Below are 21,859 nucleotides of genomic sequence, written 5' to 3'. Positions count from 1 at the left end.
TGTACCACCCTCTGTAGAGTGCCGTGGCGTCACACGGCTCACAGCAACCTCTAACTCTCGGGCCTACGCGATTCTCTTGCCTCAGCCTCCCGAGCAGCTGGGACTACAGGCGCCCGCCACAACGCCCGGCTATTTTTTTGTTACAGTTTGGCCGGGGCTGGGTTTGAACCCGCCACCCTCGGCATATGGGGCCGGCGCCCTACTCACTGAGCCACAGGCGCCGCCCACAAATTAAATTCTTTAAGGCCCATGTGGTGGCTCACACCTGTAATTCCAGCATTCTGGGAGCCTGAGGCAGGTGGATTGCTGTAACTCAGGAATTCAAGACCAGCCTGCGCAAGAGCAAGACCCTATCTCTAAAACTAACTGAGCCTGGGCGGCGCCTGTGGCTCAGCGGGTAGGGCGCCAGTCCCACATGCCGGAGGTGGTGGGTTCAAACCCAGCCCTGGCCAAATTAAAAAAAAAAAAAAAAAAACTAACTGAGCCTTGGGGTTGGTGTTTCTAGTCCCAGATACTCAGGAGGCTAAGGCAAGAGAATCATGTGAACCCAAGAGTTGGAGGTTGTTATGAGCTATGATGCCATGGCAATCTAATGAGGTGACAAAGTGAGACTGTGCCTCAAAAAAAAAAAAAAATTAAATTCTTTATTATTTAACAGTCTGTTAATTTATTTTCTTTCATGAACTCAGTAAGGTTTTGTTTTGTTTTGTTTTGAAACAGTCTCACTTTGTCACCCTTGGTAGAGTGCCATGGGGGAGTCACAGCTCACAGCAACCTCAAACTCCAGAGCTTAAGCAATTCTCTTGCCTCAGCCTCCCAAGTAGATGGGACTACAGGCGCCCGCCACAACACCCAGCTATTTTATTTTTTAAGAGAGGCGGTCTCACTCTGGCTCAGGGTAGTCTTAAATCTGTGAGCTCAGGCAATACACCTGCCTCGGCCTCCCAAATGCTGGGATTAGATGCATGAGTTACCGCACCTGGCCTTTTTTATTAATTTTTTTTTTTTTTTTGAGACAGAGTCTCAAGCTGTCACCTTAGGTAGAGTGCCATGGCACCATCATAGTTCACAGCAACCTCTAACTCCTGGCCTCAAGTGATCCTCTTGCCTCAGTTTTTCTATTTTTAGTAGAGACAAGATCTCACTCCTGCTAAGGCTGATCTCAAACTCATGAGTTCAATCCTCAACCTCCCAGAGTGTGAGGATTACAGGCATGAACCACTTTTTGTCTTTTTAAAGTGATGGGATCCTGCTATGTTGTCCAGGCTGGAGGGCAGTGGCTACCTACAGATGTAGTCATAGCACACTTACAGACCCAAACTCCTGGGCCCAGTAACAATCCTCCTGCCTCAGCCTCCTGAGTAGCTAGTGTTGAAGGCAAGCACACCACACTTGGCTCTCAGTTCAGGAGTTTAATGCGCAAATGTGACAAATATAAAAAGACTCATTAAAATTCATCATCATGCTCTTTCACTGACAATCCTCAAGGAAATGGTTACTATAATATCTTAATAGGAACAGAAAAGAAAAATTTAGAAACTGCTTAAATTTTTGTAGATAATGTAACTTTTACGAAACTATAAATGTTAATAGAAAACACTGAACAGTAAAAAAAAACTTCTGAATAGGATGAAGTAAGTGCCTCGAGTTTTAGTTTTTGTTGTTTTTTTTAAAGACCAGAGTCTCACTTTATCGTCCTTAATAGAGTGCTGTGTGTCACAGCTCACAGCAACCTCCAGCGCTTGCCTCAGCCTCCCAAGTAGCTGGGACTACAGGCAACTGCCACAATGCCTGGCTATTTTTTTGCTGCAGTTTGGCCGTGGCTGAGTTTAAACCCATCACTCTTGGTATATGGGGTCGGCACCCCACAGGCGCCACTCAAGTTTTAGCTTTTGACATCACACAAAACAACATAGCAGCACAGGCTCGGTGCCCGTAGCTCAGTGGTTAGGGAACTGGCCCATACACTGGGGCTGGTGGCTTCAGACTGGCCAGGGCCTGCTAAACAACAATGACAACTGTAACAAAAAAATAGCCAGGTGTGGCAGACGCCTGTAATCCCAGCTACTTGGGAGGCTGAAGGAAGAGAATAACTTAAGCCCAAGAGTTTGAGGTTGCTGTAAGCTGTGATGCCACAGCACTCTACTAGGGGTGACAAGTGAGACACTGTCTCAAAAAAAAAAAAAAAAAAATATATATATATATAGCAGCATGGTTAAGAGATCTAAACTAGAACACTAGATTGGAATCCTAATTCTACCAATGCCTAAATTTATGACCTTGGGAAATTATTTAACTTCAATATGTATTAGTCTCCTCACCTGTAAAATGAACATTATAATAGCACCCTACTTCACAGAGTGTAAGGATTAAAAGAGTGACTATGTGTAGTGCTTAAAACAAGGACTTGGCCCATCAAGTGGTATATGAACACTAGCTGCTATTATGATTATTAATAGTTCAAGGAAATCTGTACAGAAAAATACTTGAAATATGTTAGAAATGCTCTCTGAGCCAGGCATGGTGGCTTACACCTATAATCCTCCCAGCACTCTGGAGGCCAAGGCAGGGGGATTGCCTGAGTTCACAAGTTTGAGACCAGCCTGAGACAGAGTGAGACCTCGTCTCTAAAAATAGCTGGGTGTTGTGGGGGGCTCCTGTAGTCCCAGCCTGGGAGACTGAGGCAAGAGAATCACTTAAGCCCAAGAGTTGGAGGTTGCTGTGGGCTATGATGCATGGCACTCTACCAATGGCTAAGTGAAACTCTGTCTCCAAAAAAAAAAAAAAAAAAAAAAGAGAGAAGAAAGAAATGCCCTCTGAAATAAAAGCATATTCACTTTACAAACAGAAAAGTATATATAATGAACAATACTGTTGAAATAGTAAGAGATCAATCATCAAAAAATTTCTCAATGTGTACTATAAAACCAATGAATGTACAATCTTTACAAACAATACTTCTCTGTATAGTTTACAGGAATGATAATGAATTCCTATTTTCACTATAGAAACTATAAAGTTTCATGTGGCATCAACTGCTAAGTAAATAAGCACGCCATTAGCCTGACACTCTGTCTACTTAGAGTTCCTAGGTACAAACCCCAACCTAATTTAGTATGTAAGGAAACTGAAACCTAACTTAGGAGTATTTTTTGATAAGAAATAGCCAGTTTTCAGCCAATCACAAACAGCTGAGCTTCAGCTAATTATCGGCAGGGAACTGATCAAATCATTCCCCAAAAAGGCAAAAGCCTCATCCCGCCATGCCCAAATAAAGCAAACATACAGCTGTAGCCAATCTAAAGATTTCTCTACTTCACTTTGTTCAACCTACAAAAGCTCACTGCTCATGATGCTGGGTAGAGTGCTCTGAGCTCTTCTTGTTCTGAGTACTGCCCAATCACAAATCATTCTTTGCTCAAATAAACCATTAATTCGTTTAAAGTTTTTCTTTTAGCATAATCATGGAGGCCTTTTCAGGAACTCGGTGATAGCAACCTTCCCTTCTTAGAGTCAGGTGTATGATTCCATTTCTATGGAACAGGAGAATCTATAGAAGCAGAAAATACATTAGCAGTTCCCTGGGGCTGGGGGAGGCAATGGGGAGTGACCACTAATGGCTATTGGGGGGGAATACAAATGTTTATTTATTTATTTATTTATTTTTATTGCAGTTTTTGGCCAGGCCAGGTTTTAACCTGCCACCTGCAGTATATGGGGCTGGTGCCCTATTCCTTGAGCCACAGGCGCCACCCCAATAAAAGTTTTAAAATCGGATGTGGTGATGGTAGTACAAGTCTGTGACTATGCAAAAAAAACACTGAACTGTATACTTTAAGCAGGTATGCAAATTACATCTCAATAAAGTTGTTTTTTAAAAATATTTTCCTTCAGATAAGCTTCATACTATAACTGTGTGCTCTATTAGTGTTTTTAATTAACTAACACACATTTAGCTTGGTGCCTGTAGCTCAGTGACTCTAGGGCATTGGACACATCCACCAGAGCTGGCAGGTTTGAACCTGACCAAGGGCTGCCAAACAACAACAACATAACAACAACAACAACATAGCCGGGTATTGCAGTGGGCACATGTAGTCCCAGCTACTTGGGAGGCTAAGGCAAAAAAATCACTTAAGGCCAAGAGTTTGAGGTTGCTGTGAGTTGTGATGCCATGGCACTTTACCAAGGGTGACCTAGTGAGACTCTGTCTCAAAAGAAATAAATAAATAGGGCGGTGCCTATGGCTCAGTGAGTAGGGCGCTAGCCCCATATACCAAGGGTGACAGGTTCAAACCTGACACCAGCCAAATTGCAATGAAAAATAGCCAGGCATTGTGGCAGGTGCCTGTAATCCCAGTTACTCAGGAGGCTGAGGCAAGAGAATCGCCTAAGCCCAAGAGCTGGAGGTTGCTGTGAACTGTGACGCTACAGCACTCTGAGGGTGACATAGTGAGACTCTGTCTCTCCCCAAAACACGGGCCAGGCGCAGTGGCTCACGCCTGTAATCCCAGCACTTGGGAGGCTGAGGCAGGTAAATTACCTGAGCTTACAGGTTTGAGACCTGCCTGAGCCAGAGCGAGACCTCATCTCTAAAAATAGCTGGGCATTGTGGCGATGCCCTGTAGTCCCAGCTACGCGGGACGTTGAGGCAAGAGGATCACTTAAGCCCAAGAATTTGAGGTTCTTGCAGGCTGAGGGCAAGAAAGTGAGACTGTCTCAAAAAAATAAATAAATAAATTATAGGACTGGGGCTGGGCAAGGTGGCTCACGCCTGTAATCCAGGCACACTACGAGACTGAGGCAGGAGGATTGCTTGAGCTCAGGAGTCAAGGCCAACTTCAGCAAGTATAAGACCCCTTCTCTGTTAAACAAATGGAAAAATTATCCGGGTGTCATGGTGGGCACCTGCAGTCCCAGCTACTTGGCAGGCTGAGGCAAGAGGATCACTTGAACCCAGGAGTTTGAGGTTGCTGTGAGCTAGGCTGATGCCATGGTACTCCAGCCTGGGCAACAGGGTCAGACTCTGTCTCAAAAAAAATAAATAAATAAAAATTACAGGACTAGGTTTAACAGAGAAGGTATGAGTGGAAAGAAAGATATCAGGGTCCATACCCCTTTTCTGAAATCTTTGGAGCAACATGTATTTTGGAATTCAGAATTTTTCAGATTTAAGAACAGTAAGATAAAACACATATATAAACACAGCACTGCCTGCTGGGTATGGAAAAGCATCCCATACCTAAATACATCCATATTCATTCCTGCAATAAAAGAATATCTGAATACTTACACTAAATGGGATAAAGACCATAAGGCCCATCTCAGTTTAGGTCAGGTTTTATCGACAAACTGGTTAAGAAAAATTTCATTTTTAGCCTCTGTGGATTTTAGAATTATATAACAGTAGACCAATTCTGGTTTCTCACTTTCACCACTGCAACCCGTAGTTAATGGACCTCTAGTCTAAGAGGCTGGCTGTCCAAGGTTAGCAAGAAAATCAGAAACTCTAGAGATGCTCAAAGGTACAGGCTTTTTCAGTGGCTTGTATTTCCTAATCAGGGTTACTTCACTGCACTAAGTGACCCCACCGACAAGTTTTATTAAACAATGTATGTATCTTCAAGCTAACTGATTACTCTTCATTTTACTCCAGGTAGAATTAGCCAAATATAAAAGACATATTTGAATCTCTCCTATAAAACAGGGAAAGAATAAATACTTACTTTGGGTAACATAGGCACCAAAAAGAATCCACATGGAAGCAATAAGTGACCCAAACATCAACATGAAACCAATAAAAAGCCAAACTCGAGCACCTGTATGGAGAAGAGGCTTTGTGATTTTGCTCATTTTTGCAGCTCTATAAAGTTTTAGGAATACCTAACACTAGAAACACCGTGAACCTAATATATATCATGCATATCAAACACAGTCACATATTAATATAAATCAGCTGTAAGTTAGACAAATGATTTTTTAAAACACTAACAAAAACTAAGAGGTGTTAACCGTATCTGGAAAGAGAAGTTATCATTTTACTGACTAGAGAATCTAATATCTTTTTTTTTATTTTTTGAGAATCTAATATCCTAACCAAAAAATTACCCTGTTATATGATCAAAGAATTGCTCTATTAAAAGAAGCAAATGGAAAAAAAAAAAAAGTAGCAAATGAATGTTATTTATTTATTTATTTATTGAGACAGAGCCTCAAGCTATTGCCCTGGGTACAGTGCCGTGGCACCACAGCTCACAGCAACCTCCAACTCCTGGGCTCAAGCAATTCTCCTGCCTCTGCCTCTCAAGTAGCTGGGACTATAGGTGCCCACCACAACGCCCGGCTATGTTTTGGTTGGAGCCGACATTGTTGTTTGGCGGGCCAGGCTGGATTTGAACCTGCCAGCTCAGGTGTTATGTGGCTAGCGCCTTAGCCACTTGAGCCACAGGCGCTGAGCCAGCAAATGAATTTTAAATAGCCATTAACACACAAGAATGACAGCCTTCCAATGAATAAGAACCAATATGTAAGTGTCTAAAAATCACACCATTATTCAATATGGTGCAAAGAGAGGTCATTCTTCAGGAATGTATTGATGCTTTTTAAGACTGAGGCAGCCGGGAGGCGCCTGTGGCTCAAGGAGTAGGGCGCCGGTCCCATATGCCAGAGGTGGTGGGTTCAAACCCAGCCCCGGCCAAAATCCAAAAAAAAAAAAAACTGAGGCAGCCAACCTTTACCACATACTCTTGCAAAGTTCAAGGTCAAAAGCATCTCAACTCTTTATTACATAAAATTATAGAATCTCGATAATATTATCATCTGGACACTTGAGTTGATTCAATATATTTTTTAGGAAAGGAGACACTTAGTTGACTCAACATATTTTTTAGGAAGGCAGGTAAACGCCTGTGTCACACTCTGCGTAGGTATACTAATAGCCCCATCACCCAAAGAAGGGGTAAACAATTCCACCAAAGTGAAAAATAAAATCCTAGCCAATTTCCATAAAGAAAACTAAATTTACCTCAATTGCAAATACTGTTAATAAGTAAACAGAAATTCACATATTTTGGACACAAGATAAGTAATAATTGAAGCTCAACATGGTCGGAATAACTGATGTTTGAGAGAAACAGGCCTCTAGATTATATAAATTTTATTACAATACTAAACAGATCTCCAGAAACATAATGTTTAGCTCCTTGGAGAAAGATAACTTTTAAACTACATTCAATCACAGATTTTATCTAAAGTAAAAGAAACTATTAAAAATCCTTTTAATTATTTTCTATCATGTCCATTATGTATACCCATACATGTTAAACTTTCTAACAGAATTAAAGAAGAAGAAAAAACTTTATCTTATAAAATAAGGATGCTTTTGTTTAGCAAAAAGAAAAAAAAAAATCACACTGTCCCTTTTTTTGCTTTGGCTATAAGAAAACTCCGAATTAAGGTTAATAAACAATTTAAGCATCCATCTTGTCCCAGATACTTTTTTTTTTTTTTTTTTGAGACAGAGGCTCACTTATGTCGCCCTTAGTAGACTGCTGTAGCATCACAGCTCACAGCAACCTCAAACGCTTGTCCTTGAGCAATTCTCTCGTGTCAGCCTCCCATGTAGCTGGGACTACCGGCACCCACCACAACACCTGGCTATTTTTTTGTTGTAGTTGTTTAGCTGTTGTTTTAGCTGTCCCGGGCTGGGTTTGAACCTGTCACCTTTGGTGTATGTGGCTGGTACCGTAACCACTGTGCTACGGGTGCTGAGCCCTTGTCCCTGATTCTAAGAACAATAATATTTTTCTATATCGTTTCTGCTCTTTTTTTATAGCTTTACTATTTAACAGTTTCATTTATAGTATATTTATTATGTTGATGATACTTTCCTATAAATTTCTCTGGGACTTAAATGGATATAGCTTACAAATAAACCATTTAGGTAGTACAAAAGCTTAAAGAAACAATGTCTGAGCCTACCTATAAGACAGTTTGCTCTTAAGTTTTGAAGCACTAGACAAAACTTGCACTATGTGCACCACACATAAATATAAACTGCACTGTGGATTTTGACTGAGTAGGAAATAATCATAGAATAAAATGTAACAATCACTTGATGGGGTAAAAAGTTTGGGCTGTGGAATCAGATCAAGGGCAAATACAAGTACCATCCACAAGCTAAACAAAATTTGAATCCGTTACAATGAAACTTTCTACAAAAAAATAGATAATAGTATCATAATCCACAATAATACCAATAGAGTTTTTTTTTTTTTATTTTTATTTTTCTTTTTCTTTTTTTAAATTACATTTATTTAAATACAACTGAGGGAGACTTTTCTTTTTTTGGCCAGGGCTAGGTTTGAACCCGCCACCTCCGACATATGGGACCAGCACCCTACTCCTTGAGCCACAGGCGCCGCCCCAATAGAGTTTTTTTTTTTTTTTTTTTTTTTTAAAGTCAACTTTATTTTATTTTATTTTCTGTTTTTGGCTGGGGCTGGGTTTGAACCCGCCACCTCCAGCATATGAGACTGGCGCCCTACTCCTTGAGCCACAGGTGCCGCCCTAGAGTTTTTTTTTTAAGAGACAAAGTCTGTTATTGTACCCTCAATGAATCCCCAACAATAAAAAAAAAAAGGAAAAAAAAAAAAAGAGACAAAGTCTGTTACCCAGAGGTCACTCATTGAAGTACAATGGTGCAATTATAGCTCACTGCAACTTCAAGACTCCTGGGATCAAGCCATTCTCTTGCCTTAGACTCCTGAGTAGCAGGAACTACAGGCATGTGCCACCATACCCAGATAATTTTTTTAAAAAAGTCTTTAGAGACAGGGTCTCACTATATTGCCTAGGCTGGTCTCAAACTCCTGGGCTCAAACAATTGTCCTGCTTTATTCTTCTATATTGTTGGGATTACAGATATGAACCACCACACCCAGCATGTCTGTGGAACGTTGTTTAAAGAAAAACAAGTGAATTATTATGTACTACACATGTAACACTTTCGTTTGCCAATCTATGTTACTTTCTTATTCTTTACCTTCCCTCATTCTTGACATACTGCTGAGGCTGGGCCACAGGATAGGCTTCAAGTGAGCTCACATGTACACATACATGCAGACACACACACTGAGCACTTTTAACTTACACTCATGTACCATTTGTCACCATACTCTCCTACCTAATTTTCCATGGATTCCAGTAGAAGAGAGGTTATAAAATCTATCACACAACTTAAAGCACGAGGTAGAAAAGAAATCTAAGCTTTTCACAGGTCCTTTATTTGGTTTATATGGTTATGGTATTTACTGTGTAATCCCATTTATATGAAATTGTAGAAAAAGCAAACCTACAATGATTGAAAACATATCAGTGGTGGCAGAAGATGAGGGAATGGGGATTAGCTACAAAGGGTCGTATAAGGGTCCTATAATAGAAATATTCTATATCATGACTGTGGTGGCAGTAACATAACTGTACACATTTGTTAAAACTCAAATTGTACACTTTAAATTGGTGAATTTTGTTGTACTTACATTTAATTAAGCTAACATAAAGAAAAATAAACATGTAGGTAGTAAACCAGGCAAAGAGACCATATAGTTTTCAACTGGAAGTAAGCATAGCATGGTGGCTAAAAGCATGAGCTCTGGAATCAGTGTTAGTGTTCAGTCCTGGCTCCTCCACTGACTTCCTCTGTGACTTTGGGCAAGTTATTTAAGCTCTCTTTACCAGAGTTCCTTAGGTCTAAAAATGGGGACAATAAGAGCACTCATCTCTTAAGACAATGAGTTAATACATATAAAACAGGACAGTTTCTGGGCCACACTAAACATCCTCGAGGATTTGCTGTTATTCTTAATCCTCCTTCAAAATTCCTCTCCCACCTACTCCAAATTTCTGATCATAACCACAAATCACCTTCCCTGGTTCTTGAAGGTTGGAAACAGGATTTCTCATTTATGCCTTTTACACAGGGAACTGAAATTCCACAGAAAACCAACCCCTGGATTGTAACAGAATGTGTTATAACCTAAATAAAAGAAAAAGACTATTGGATGAAAATTCAAAAGAATTCGGGCGGCGCCTGTGGCTCAGTCGGTAGGGCACCGGCCCCATATACCGAGGGTGGCGGGTTCAAACCCGGCCCCGGCCAAACTGCAACCAAAAAATAGCCGGGCGTTGTGGCAGGCACCTGTAGTCCCAGCTACTTGGGAGGCTGAGGCAAGAGAATCGCTTAAGCCCAGGAGTTGGAGGTTGCTGTGAGCTGTGTGAGGCCGCGGCACTCTACCAAGGGCCATAAAGAGAGACTCTGTCTCTACAAAAAAAAAAAAAAAGGAAAATTCAAAAGAATTCAAAAAACAAAAACAAATTTATGTGCAGATAAACAGCATGTTTTTTTAAAACAGTTTTGGTGTAGTCTGTGGGTGGCTACACAGGTGATCAGAATTAACTAAGAAAGGGCGGCGCCTGTGGCTCAAGGAGTAGGGCACCGGTCCCATATGCCAGAGGTGGCGGGTTCAAACCCAGCCCCGGCCAAAAAAAAAAGAATTAACTAAGAAAACACTGTAGTCCTAGTTTGACCCCTTAATCTGTTCATTACTTTGCTGTTAAAAGTCATGAAAGTAACCAGGTGTGGTAGCTCATGCCTGTAATCCTAGCACTCTGGGAGGCCAAGGCAGAGGATCACTTGAGTTCAGGAATTAGAGACCAGCCTGAGCAATAGGGATAGGTTCTGACCAGCAGAACCCTATCTCTACAACAAATAGAAAAATTAGCTGGGCATGGTGGTGGGCACCAGAAATCCCAGTTATTGGGAAGGTTGAGGCAGAAAGATCACTTGAGCCTAGGAACCTGAAGTTGTTGTGAGCTATGATCACATCACTGAACTCTGGCCCAGGATAACAGAGCAAGACTCTATCTCAAAAATGAGGGAAGTGGGCGGCACCTGTGGCTCTGTGGATAGGGTGCCAGCCCCATATACCGAGGGTGGTGGGTTCAAACCCAGCCCCAGCCAAACTGCAACAAAAAAATAGCCAGGCGTTGTGGCAGGCACCTGTATTCCCAGCTACTACTCTGGAGGCCGAGGCAAGAAACTAGCCTAAGCCCAAGGATTTGGAGGTTGCTGTGAGCTGTGATGCCACAGCACTCTACCGAGGGTTAATAAGTGAGACTCTGTTTCCAAAAAAGAAAAAAGGAAGTGAAAAGAGGGGAGGGGAGAAGAGGAGGAGGAAGATAAGAAGGGGGGAAGTTGAAGGGGAGGAGAGATTATTACTCAACAATTAGGATAAGAATAAATCCATCATTAGCACTAGAAGAGTAACATGGAATCCAAGGTCTACTGATTTTTGAATAATAACATTTCATCTAGGGCGACGCCTGTGGCTCAAGGAGTAGGGCGCCGGTCCCATATGCCGGAGGTGGCGGGTTCAAACCCAGCCCCGGCCAAAAAAAACAAACAAACAAAAAAAATAACATTTCATCTATACTGTGGGCTGTACAACCTAATAAAAATAGTAACCTTGGCTGGACTGTGGAGGTTATGGCTCAATTGGCTAAGGCACCAGCCACATACACCTGAGCTGGCGGGTTTGAATCCAGCCTGGGCCCACCAAAAAACAATGACAACTACAACCAAAAAATAGCCGGGCACTGTGGCGGGCACCTGTAGTCCCAGCTACTTGGGAGGCTGAGGCAAGAGAATCATTTAAGTCCAGGAGTTGAAGGCTGCTGTGAGCTATGATGCCAGGGCGATAAGCTAGCTTGAGGCTCTGTCTCAAAAAAAAAAAAAAAAAAAAATAGTAATCTCTGGCAGTAACTTTCTTCAGAGTTTAAAAAAAACTAAATTGTTTTTAAGTGAATAAAAAATATTCTGTAGAATCATTACCAGTTCTGGATAAAGACTCATAAGAGAGGTTTAGTTTTTCTCTTTGATTTATTCCTATTTTGTCAACATACGTTAACAGCTCAAAGTGCCTTTACCTGTTCTTCCCAAACAGCCGCTTTCATAGCTGTCACCTCTCACCTGAGCATTGGATACAGCATTTATCCTAGAACAGTACAAAATCATCTTCATTGAAAGAGAAACAGATTACTTCTTACCTAACATCAATATCTGAATAACTAAACATATGTTTTAGCATAACAAAAATGCTTGTGGATAGAAATGTTATATATTTATTTATTTTTGAGACAGAGTCTTACTCTATCGCCTTCAGTAGAGTACTGTGGCATCACAGCTCACAGCAACCTCCAACTCCTGGGCTCAGGCAATTCTCTCGCCTCAGCCTCCCGAGCAGCTGGGACCACAGGCGCCTGCCACAACACCTGGCTTAGAAATGTTATTTTAGTATTATTTTCCTAAAGTACACCTGGAAAACACATTTATTTTAAGAAATTTCTGGGCGGCGCCTGTGGCTCAGTCGGTAAGGCGCCGGCCCCATATACCGAGGGTGACAGGTTCAAGCCCGGCCCCGGCCAAACTGAAACCAAAAAATAGCCGGGTGTTGTGGTGGGCGCCTGTAGTCCCAGCTACTTGGGAGGCTGAGGCAAGAGAATCGCTTAAGCCCAGGAGTTGGAGGTTGCTGTGAGCTGTGTGAGGCCACGGCACTCTACTGAGGGCCATAAAGTGAGACCCTGTCTCTACAAAAAAAAAAAAAAGAAAAAAAAGAAATTTCTATTACTTGTCTCTAGGAGGTTATAAAAGAGGAAAGAATTTTCTGGTTTCTTTGACTATTTCACATTTATACATAAATGACTCAGTGTTGGCTATCCCATTTTAAGGTTCTCATTATAATCAAGAGTTAAGTAGTTTCTCTGTGTATTTAAAGACAAGTGATTTTCTCTGACTCATTTCTTAAACTCAGAAAAAAATTTAGTCTGTATAATAAATAGGCTCACTTTAATCAGCTTCTTTCATTTTTATTAGAGCAAGGTACATTAATTAGTAGCAGGAATTGCCTTTACTTAGCAGCCTGCATGGATTCATAAGTAGTTCCATTTTCCATAATACAATCTTTTTTTGAACTCTTGGCAGTATTAAGAAAATTATGTAATCTTAATGTTCACTGTATCTTTTAATTGCTAAAAGACATTCATAAACAGCTTCTAAGCTTTTATGAAGTAAAATAAATGATAAACCTGAAAATAATTCAATAAAAAACAAAATCCACAGACCAATCTCAAGAAGCATATTTTTTAAAAATAATATTCCACGGTAAGAGTTTAGTGTATTAAAATACTCAAAGTAGATTAATCACTAAAAAATATAGAAACATAATGCACTTCATTAAATCCAAGATGTTATTGATTTTAAGATACACCTTATTTTTAATACTGCCTACAAAGAAAAAAATATTAATTATATTTAATAATTTTAAAATACCACTGATTGTAAGAAGCATCCTAATATTTAGCGATATTAATATGTGAAAAGGTGTATCTTGGAACTGACAAAACATGATTAATTGACCATTTTAACAAACACATAGTGCAAGGAGATAAATTATATAATAATCTCTGGAGATGCTAAAAACACATCTGACTAAATTTCATACCCGTTCTTAGTAAAAAAAAAATAAAAAAATACAAAAATAGGGCAGCGCCTGTGGCTCAGGTGGTAAGGCGCCGGCCCCATATACCAAGGGTGGTGGGTTCAAACCCTGCCCCGGCTGAACTGCAACAAAAAATAGCTGGGCATTGTGGCAGGCGCCTGTAGTCCCAGCTACTCAGGACACTGAGGCAAGAGAATCGCCTGAGCCCAGGACGTAGAGGTTGCTGTGAGCTGTGACGCCACAGCACTCTACCGAGGGCAATAAAGTGAAACTCTGTCTCTACAAAAACAAACAAAAATCTTTGTAAATATAGCTTAAAGATGGTAGATACTGGGCAGCGCCTGTGGCTCAGTCGGTAAGGCGCCGGCCCCATATACCGAGGGTGGCGGGTTCAAACCCGGCCCCAGCTGAACTGCAACCAAAAAATAGCCCAGCGTTGTGGCGGGCGCCTGTAGTCCCAGCTACTCGGGAGGCTGAGGCAAGAGAATCGCGGAAGCCCAAGAGCTGGAGGTTGCTGTGAGCTGTGTGAGGCCACGGCACTCTACCAAGGGCCATAAAGTGAGACTCTGTCTCTACAAAAATAAATAAATAAATAAATAAAACAGGAATATATATATATATAAAATGTTAAAGATGAACCCATTAATTAAATTAAGAAGTTATTCAAGACAGCACTGAGCATTAACAGAAAAATATTTTTAGAAAAACAATCTTGGGGGCGGCGCCTGTGGCTCAGTGAGTAGGGCGCCGGCCCCATATGCCGAGGGTGGCAGGTTCAAACCCAGCCTCGGCCAAACTGCAACAACAACAAAAAAAAATAGCCGGGCATTGTGGCAGGCGCCTGTAGTCCCAGCTGCTTGGGAGGCTAAGGCAAGAGAATCGCGTAAGCCCAAGAGTTGGAGGTTGCTGTGAGCTGTGTGACGCCACGGCACTCTACTGAGGGCGGTACAGTGAGACTCTGTCTCTACAAAAAAAAAAAAAGAAAAAAGAAAAACAATCTTGGGCGGCACCTGTGGCTCAAGGAGTAGGGCGCCAGTCCCATATGCTGGAGGTGGTGGGTTCAAACCCAGCCCCAGCCAAAAACCACAAAAAAAAAAAAAAAAAAAAAAAAGAAAAGAAAAACAATCTTGAACTGAGAATTACCTTCATACTTACATGAAGAAAGCCAAGGTGGAAAATACACCACAGGTGTGAAAGGCATGGTTCAACTGTTCTGGCTTGGGGTACACCACAGCTGCATCAATCATAATCCACCAGCCTGTAAAAAACTGAAGAACCAGCCAAGTCAGGGAAATTAAAACTCTTGTTAGTGCAATACTTGCTCTTTACCACTCCTTTTTGCCTACAGAGCATATAAATAAAATATTTCTACTTTTAGGTTTTAGATGCTGAAATATAAAAAATAAGAATCCCTTGTTATTCCTTATAACAGATGAGATAAACATAATCAAGTCTGAAAGATTCTTTAGCTCGATTTTCAGTGCACATTGAAAACTCTATTTGGGAATGGATTATTTGCTTCTTTCATCCATCATTATTATGTGGAGCAGAAACTCCAATGTAATTAACTCTCTGATTTCCTGATGTGCTTCATTATCTCTGGAGAACACATTTTTGCTCCCACAAATGAGTTGTATACTTATTTGGAAATGTCTCAGTTGTCACATCTCCAAAGCAATTTAGACCTACTATAGTTTTAATTATGTAATTTAATTAAATATTGTATAAAATGAGTTTGTAAAATGTAGTGTTTCTATGTAAACTAACTGGAAGAGACTTAAAGGATATAAGTTGCTAAAGAATTTCATGGTTTTTTTTTTTTTGGCCGGGGCCAGGTTTGAACCCACCACCTACGGTATATGGGGTGGCACCCTACTCCTTGAGCCACAGGCGCTGCCCCATAGATTTGTTGTTGTTGTTGTTTTTGAGATAGAGTCTCACTGTTACCCTGGGTAGAATGCCATGGCATCATAGCTCAGAGCAACCTCACACTCTTGGACTCCCAAGTAGCCGGGACTACAGGCACTTGCCACCACACCCAACTAGTTCTTTTATTTTTAGTAGAGATGAGGGTCTCACTCTTGCTCAGGCTGGTCTTAAACTCCTGAGCTCAAGCAATCCACTCCCCTCAGCCTCCCAGAGTGCTAGAATTATAGGTGTGAGCCACTGTGCCTGGCCCTAAAGAATTTCTTAGATACATTAAATACAGGTGAAATGACCGTGAAGTGCAAGAACAACTTAAGCATCTAAAAGAATTTTGGGTTCGGCGCCTGTAGCTCAAGTGGCTAAGGCGCCAGCCACATACACCAGAGATGGCGGGTTCAAATCCAGACCAGGCCCGCCAAACAATGACAACTACAACCAAAAAATAGCTGGGCATTGTGGCGGGCGCCTATACTCCCAGCTACTTGGGAGGCTGAGGCAAGAGAATCACTTAAGCCCAGGAGTTGAAGGTTGCTGTGAGCTGTGACACCACAGCATTATACCCAGAGCGACAACTTGAGGGTCTGTCTCAAATAAATAAATAAATAAATAAATAACTAAAGGGGCAGTGCCTGTGGCTCATGGAGTAGGGCGCCAGCCCCATATGCCAAGGGTGGTGGGTTTGAGCCCAGCCCGGCCAAAACCTGCAACAAAAAAGAAATAAATAAAATGAAATAAAATAAAAAATAAAAGAATTCTGCATACAGACTGCTTCACAATTATCTCCAGTCCCTGTCTTCTTGATATCATTTTGTTTGGTTTTTCTATTGGACTTCAGGTATAGAACTGTATGTACACTGAACGAGATTAATTTTTTTAAATGTATGATATTGAAATTTGCTTCCAAAAATAAAAATAAAAAAACCCAGCAGGAGCCAGGTACAGTAGTGTATACCTGTAGTCCCAGATTCTCCCAGGCTGAGGAGGTAGAATCACTTGAGTCCAAGAGTTCAAGGACAGCCTAGGCAATGTGGTGAGATACTGCCTTTAAAAAAAAAGGGGGGGGGGGTGACGCCTGTGGTTCAGTGGGTAGGGCACCGGCCCCATATACTGAGGGTGGCGGGTTTGCACCCGGCCCCGGCCAAATTGCAACAACAACAACAAAAAACACTCTGGGAGGCCAAGGCAAGTGGTAGCCTGAACTTAGGATCTTGAGAGACCTTCTCTCTACTAAAAATAGAAAAACTAGCCAGACCATATGCTGGGTGACTGTAGCCCCAGCTACTCAGGAGGCAAAAAAATCACTTGAGCACAAGAGTTTGAGGTTGCTGTGAGGTATGAAACAAAAAGCAGTGCAGGCAGGGAGTGGTTAATGAATAAAGCAAAATAGGTCATGATTTTTATTTTTTGAAACTGGGTGATACTTTATACCATTCTCTCTACTTTTGTTTATATGCCGGTCTTTTTTTTTTTTTTTTTTTTTGAGACAGAGCGTCACTATGTTGCACTTGGTAGAGTGCCATAACTTCACAGCTCATAGCAACCTCTAACTCTTGGGCTTAAGTGATTCTCTTGCTTCAGCCTCCCGAATAACGGACTACAGGCGCCTACCACAACGCTCAGCTATTTTTGGTTGCAGTTGTCACTATCATTTAGCAGGTTCGGGCCAGGCTTGAACCTGCCAGCCTCAGTGTATGTGGCTGGTGCCCTACTCACTGTATAGGCGCTGAGCCATATGCCTGTCATTTTTAATAATAAAAAGTAAAGGGGAAGGGGCGGCGCCTGTGGCTCAAAGGGGTAGGGCACCCGCCCCATATGCCAGAGGTGGCGAGTTCAAACTCAGCCCCAGCGAAAAACTGCAAAAAAAAAGAGAGAGAGAGAAAGAAAGAAAAAGTAAAGGGGAAAAATGGAAAGAAAAGAGATTAACTTCCTCCACAAATTTCTTCCTTTTACACCCTCCCCAGTGCTGCAGCTGGGGAAATAGACATGGTATGTCTTCCCTAGAGCAGCTGGCAGGGCTTCCTCTAGTTTTAATGTGCAGCTGAAGGTGGCTACTGTTGCCTACATACCTGACCTACAATGAGTCATAACTGTAAGTTTTGGGTATACATCAAATTCTGAGCCTTTGAGAATCTTAAAGTACTTAACATATTGTGGCATTAAGTTAAAAATGCTACTATCTATAATAATATTACCAGAAATAAAGAAAAGATATTAAGTATAACAAATTTACAAAGTCAAATGAACCCAGAGCCTACCACACAACTATACAAAATTAGCAGTAAAATGAAGAGCTTTGGATATTTGCAGTTCAAAGGCATCAACATCTTTGCCTTTTTCCAAGGCAAATACTGAAGCATATAAACATAACCAACCAGGGTTTTTCACTTACCAATATGCCTGCTACCACAGAAGCCACGGCATTTCTTCTCTCACTCCAGTCAATACATTCACACTCTGGCCAACGAAAATTGTCTAGGAAGCCTGCCATTTCTACTCCGTAAGCATGGGTTTTTCATTAAGTACTGTATCCTACAAACAAAAAGACAAAAACTGATCAACCTAAGGAAATGTTTTTAAGAAGTAAAGTATGGCGGCGCCTGTGGCTCAAAGGAGTGGGGCACTGGCCCCATATGCCAGAGGTGGCGGGTTCAAACCCGGCCCTGGCCAAAAACTGCAAAAAAAAAAAGAAGTAAAGTATCTTACTCCTTGAGATCAGGAGTTCAAGATTAGCCTGAGTAAGAGCCAGACACCATCTCTACTAAGGATTCTTTTTTTATTTAAGAGAGACGGAGTCTCACTTTATCGCCCTCAGTAGAGCGCCATGGCATCACAGCTTACAGCAACCTCCAATTCCTGGGATCCTCTTGCCTCAGCCTCCCGAGTAGCTGGGACTACAGGCACCCACCACAACACTCGGCTATTCTTTGCAGTTTGGTCGGGGCTGGGTTTGAACCTGCTACCCTCAGTACATGGGGCCAGGGCCTTACTCACTCATTCACTCACAGGCGCCCCATCTCTACTAAAAATAGAAAAATTACCCAGACCCTAAGGTGGGGACCTGTAGTCTCAGCTACTCAGGAGACTGAGGCAAGTGGATTACTTGAACTCCGAAGTTGAGGCTGCAGTGAGCTATGATCACACCACTGCTCTTTAGCCTGGACCACAGAGCAAGACGTTGTCTCAAAACAAAACAAAGAAACAACAATAACAAAATCCTCAAGTTCTATACCCAGCAAAAATATTCTTCAAAAACGAGATGGACAGCAATTCTACTCCTGTTTACTTATTGGAGAAATGAAAACGTCTACAGAAAAACTTCTATGAAATGTTCACAGCTGCATTACTAACAGCCAAGGAAAGGAAGCAATCCAATATACGTCAACAGATGGATAAATAAAATGAAGTATATCCATACAATGTAACATAAATTCAACACTAAAAATGAAGTACTAGCCTCGGAGCATGTGGCTCAAGCGAATAAGGCACCAGCCACATACACCTGAGCTGGGGGGTTCGAATCCAGCCCAGGCCCGCCAAACAACAATGACGACTGTAACAAAAAATAGCTGGGCGTTGTGGTGGGCGCTTGTAGTCCCAGCTACTTGGGAGGCAGAGGCAGGAGAATCACTTAAGTCCAGGAGTTGGAGGTTGCTGTGAGCTGTGATGTCACAGCACTCTACCCAGGGTGACAGCTTGAGGCTCTGTCTCAAAAATAAAATAAAATAAATATCCTTAAAAAAAAAACAAAAAACGTGGAGTACTAACAGATGCTGCTAGATGGAAGACAGAAAACATGCTGAGTGAAAAACAAAAGACCATGTATTATGTGATTCCATTTACATGAAATGTCCTGAAATAGGCAAATCTATAGACAGAAAGTAGATAATTATTGCCTAGAGATGGGGAGGAGAAAGACAGTCAATAATTGAAAAGGCACAAGATTTTAAAATTAGATTGTGGTGGTGACTGCACTACTCTGTAAACATACTAAAAATCATTGAACTGTACACTAAAAACAGGTGAATTTTATGGTGGCTCACATCTGTAATCCTAGCACTCTGGGAGGCTGAGGCAGGTTGATTGCCTGAGCTCAGGAGATTTTATAGTATATAGTATATACATATGGTATAATTATAGATTATATAGTATATACATATAGTATAATTATATATATGTGTGTGTGTATATATATAATTATATGTATATAGTATATTATATCTCAATGAATTTTTTTTTTCTGGAAGACAGAGTCTCACTCTGTCACCTTGGGGATAGTGTCATGGCACCACAGATCACAGCAACCTCAAGCTCTTGGGCTTAAGGAATCAATCCTCTTGCTTAAGCCTCCCAAGTAGCTGGGACTATAGGTGCCTGCCACAATGCCTGGCTAGTTTTTCCTATTTTTAGGAGAGATGGCTCTCATGGTTGTTCAAGCTGGCCTTGAACTCCTAAGCTCAAGTGATCCACCTGCCTTGGCCTCCCAGAGTACTAGGATTACAGGTGTGACCAACCTGAGGAAGAGTGAGACCCTGTCTCTACTAAAAAATTAAGAACTGAATGAAGTAAGAGGATCACTTGAACCCTTGAATTTGAGGTTGCTGTGAGCTATGATGATGCCACACCACTCTAGCCAAGACAACAGAGTGAAACCTTGCCCCACCAGCCGCCCCCGCCCCCCAAAAATGTGTACCGGCCAGGCACAGTGGCTCACACCTGAATTCCTAGCACTCGGGGAGGCTGAGGCAGGTAGATTGCTTGAGCTTAAAAGTTGGAGACCAGCCTGGGCAAGAATGAGATTCCCAACTCTACTAAAAATAGGGAAAAAAAATTAGCAGGGTGTGGTGGTGGGTGCCTATAGTCTGAGATATTCGAGAGGGCTGGGGCAATAGGATTATTTGAGTCCAAGAATTTGAAGTTGCTGTGAGCAATGATGTGCCATGGCAACAGAATAAGATTCTGTCTAAAAAAAAAAAAAGCAAAAGGGTTATTATACTAGGAATTAATACTCTTAACAGAGAAGATCAACTTTTATTGAGAGTTTTATTGTTGATATTTACCAAAGATAAGCCTATTTTGTCATAACACAGTCTGATTTAATGGAAACTGACGATACTAATCCTGGCTCCCTACCTTAAAGTGGAAATATGTACACAATATTTAATACAAGATAATGAGCCTTTGAAACTTAATAAAGGCAAAGAAGCTACTTGGCAGGATGAGACAAGAAAATAACTCGAGCCCAAGAGTTTGAGGTTGCTGTGAGCTGTAATGCCACAGCACTCTACCGAGAGCGACTTAGTAAAATTCTGTCTCAAAAAAAAAAAAAGAAAGGCAAAAAGCACTTAGATAAAATCTACGTTTAATAATAGAATAAATGTAAAGTAAAACAGATTACTTAATGCAGACATTAAAAATCTATTTTGGGGGCAGCACCTGTGGCTCAGTGGGTAGGGCGCCAGCCCCATATACCGAGGGCGGCGAGTTCAAACCCTGCCCTGGCCAAAATGCAACAAAAAATAACCAGGCATTGTGGCAGGTGCCTGTAGTCCCAGCTACTTGGGAGGCTGAGGCAAGAGAATTGCCTAAGCCCAAGAGCTGGAAGTTACTGTGAGCTGTGATGCCATAGCACTCTACTGAGGGTGATAAGGTGAGACTCTGTCTCTAAAAAAACAAAAAAAATCTATTTTTGAAAACATTTAATAGCATGAGAAAACGAATGACTAATATTAAGTGAAAAAAAGCAGATTATGAAAGTATATAGTTTTATTTCATTTTCAGAAGATTTAACAGTATTATATATAAACACATATATATATAAAAACACTCAATGGACAAAGACAAACACCAGTACTTTCATATTATTATTATACACGTGGGTGATAAGAGCATGTGTTTTGGTTTTTGTTTGTTTGTATATTTTCAAAGTTTACTGTGTTGAACATTTAATGCTTTTTAAGATATAAAGTCTTTTAAAGCTATTGTAATTAAGATTAAGAATGAATTTGCTGATTCTTCCTGCCTGTTGAGAAAACTCTTGTACAGTATAGTGCCACATGTCTGTAACTGCTTTTAATAAACTTAAAAATTTGATTCTTTGAGTTCAAGGAAATTACTGACATTGGCATGTTCTCCCACAAAACTGACCCTAGTACCAATTTAAAAAAATAATTAGTGAACTGAACTAATGAATTACTGGGCTAACTCATACGTCTTAATAATACATTAGAAAGCAATTTTTCCTATTACTGAGAGGCAACTCTTTATAGAAGGAGCACATTTTAAATGACTTGACTGTAAAAAATTTCATAATCAAAAACTCAGTTTAGGAAACCAAGGACACTTGCAAAAAGCAAGAGAAAAAAATAATTATACTTTTT

The 21,859-nt window shown here is 41.1% G+C and overlaps 1 protein-coding gene across 4 annotated transcripts in view; it reads right to left on the bottom strand.

Annotated features, from left to right (window-relative positions):
- TMEM50B (transmembrane protein 50B) overlaps positions 1-21,859 on the bottom strand; it is a 41,763-nt gene that overhangs the window by 5,958 nt on the left and 13,946 nt on the right. For 2 of the 4 annotated variants that reach the window (XM_053564577.1, XM_053564578.1), the window contains exons 2-5: positions 17,872-18,011; positions 14,712-14,824; positions 11,986-12,053; positions 5,727-5,819 (exon numbers count right to left, since the gene is read on the bottom strand). In XM_053564577.1, the coding sequence (XP_053420552.1) occupies positions 5,727-5,819; positions 11,986-12,053; positions 14,712-14,824; positions 17,872-17,970 (373 nt within the window). In that variant the 5' untranslated portion in view covers positions 17,971-18,011. Of the gene's footprint in view, positions 1-5,726; positions 5,820-9,312; positions 9,353-11,985; positions 12,054-14,711; positions 14,825-17,871; positions 18,012-21,859 lie in introns of all 4 variants that reach the window. The other 2 variants (XM_053564579.1, XM_053564580.1) reach the window with 2 other exon arrangements.

Source organism: Nycticebus coucang, chromosome 16, assembly GCF_027406575.1.
Source record: "Nycticebus coucang isolate mNycCou1 chromosome 16, mNycCou1.pri, whole genome shotgun sequence".
NCBI lineage: Eukaryota > Metazoa > Chordata > Mammalia > Primates > Lorisidae > Nycticebus > Nycticebus coucang.
This window is presented reverse-complemented; position numbering and strand designations above follow the sequence as displayed.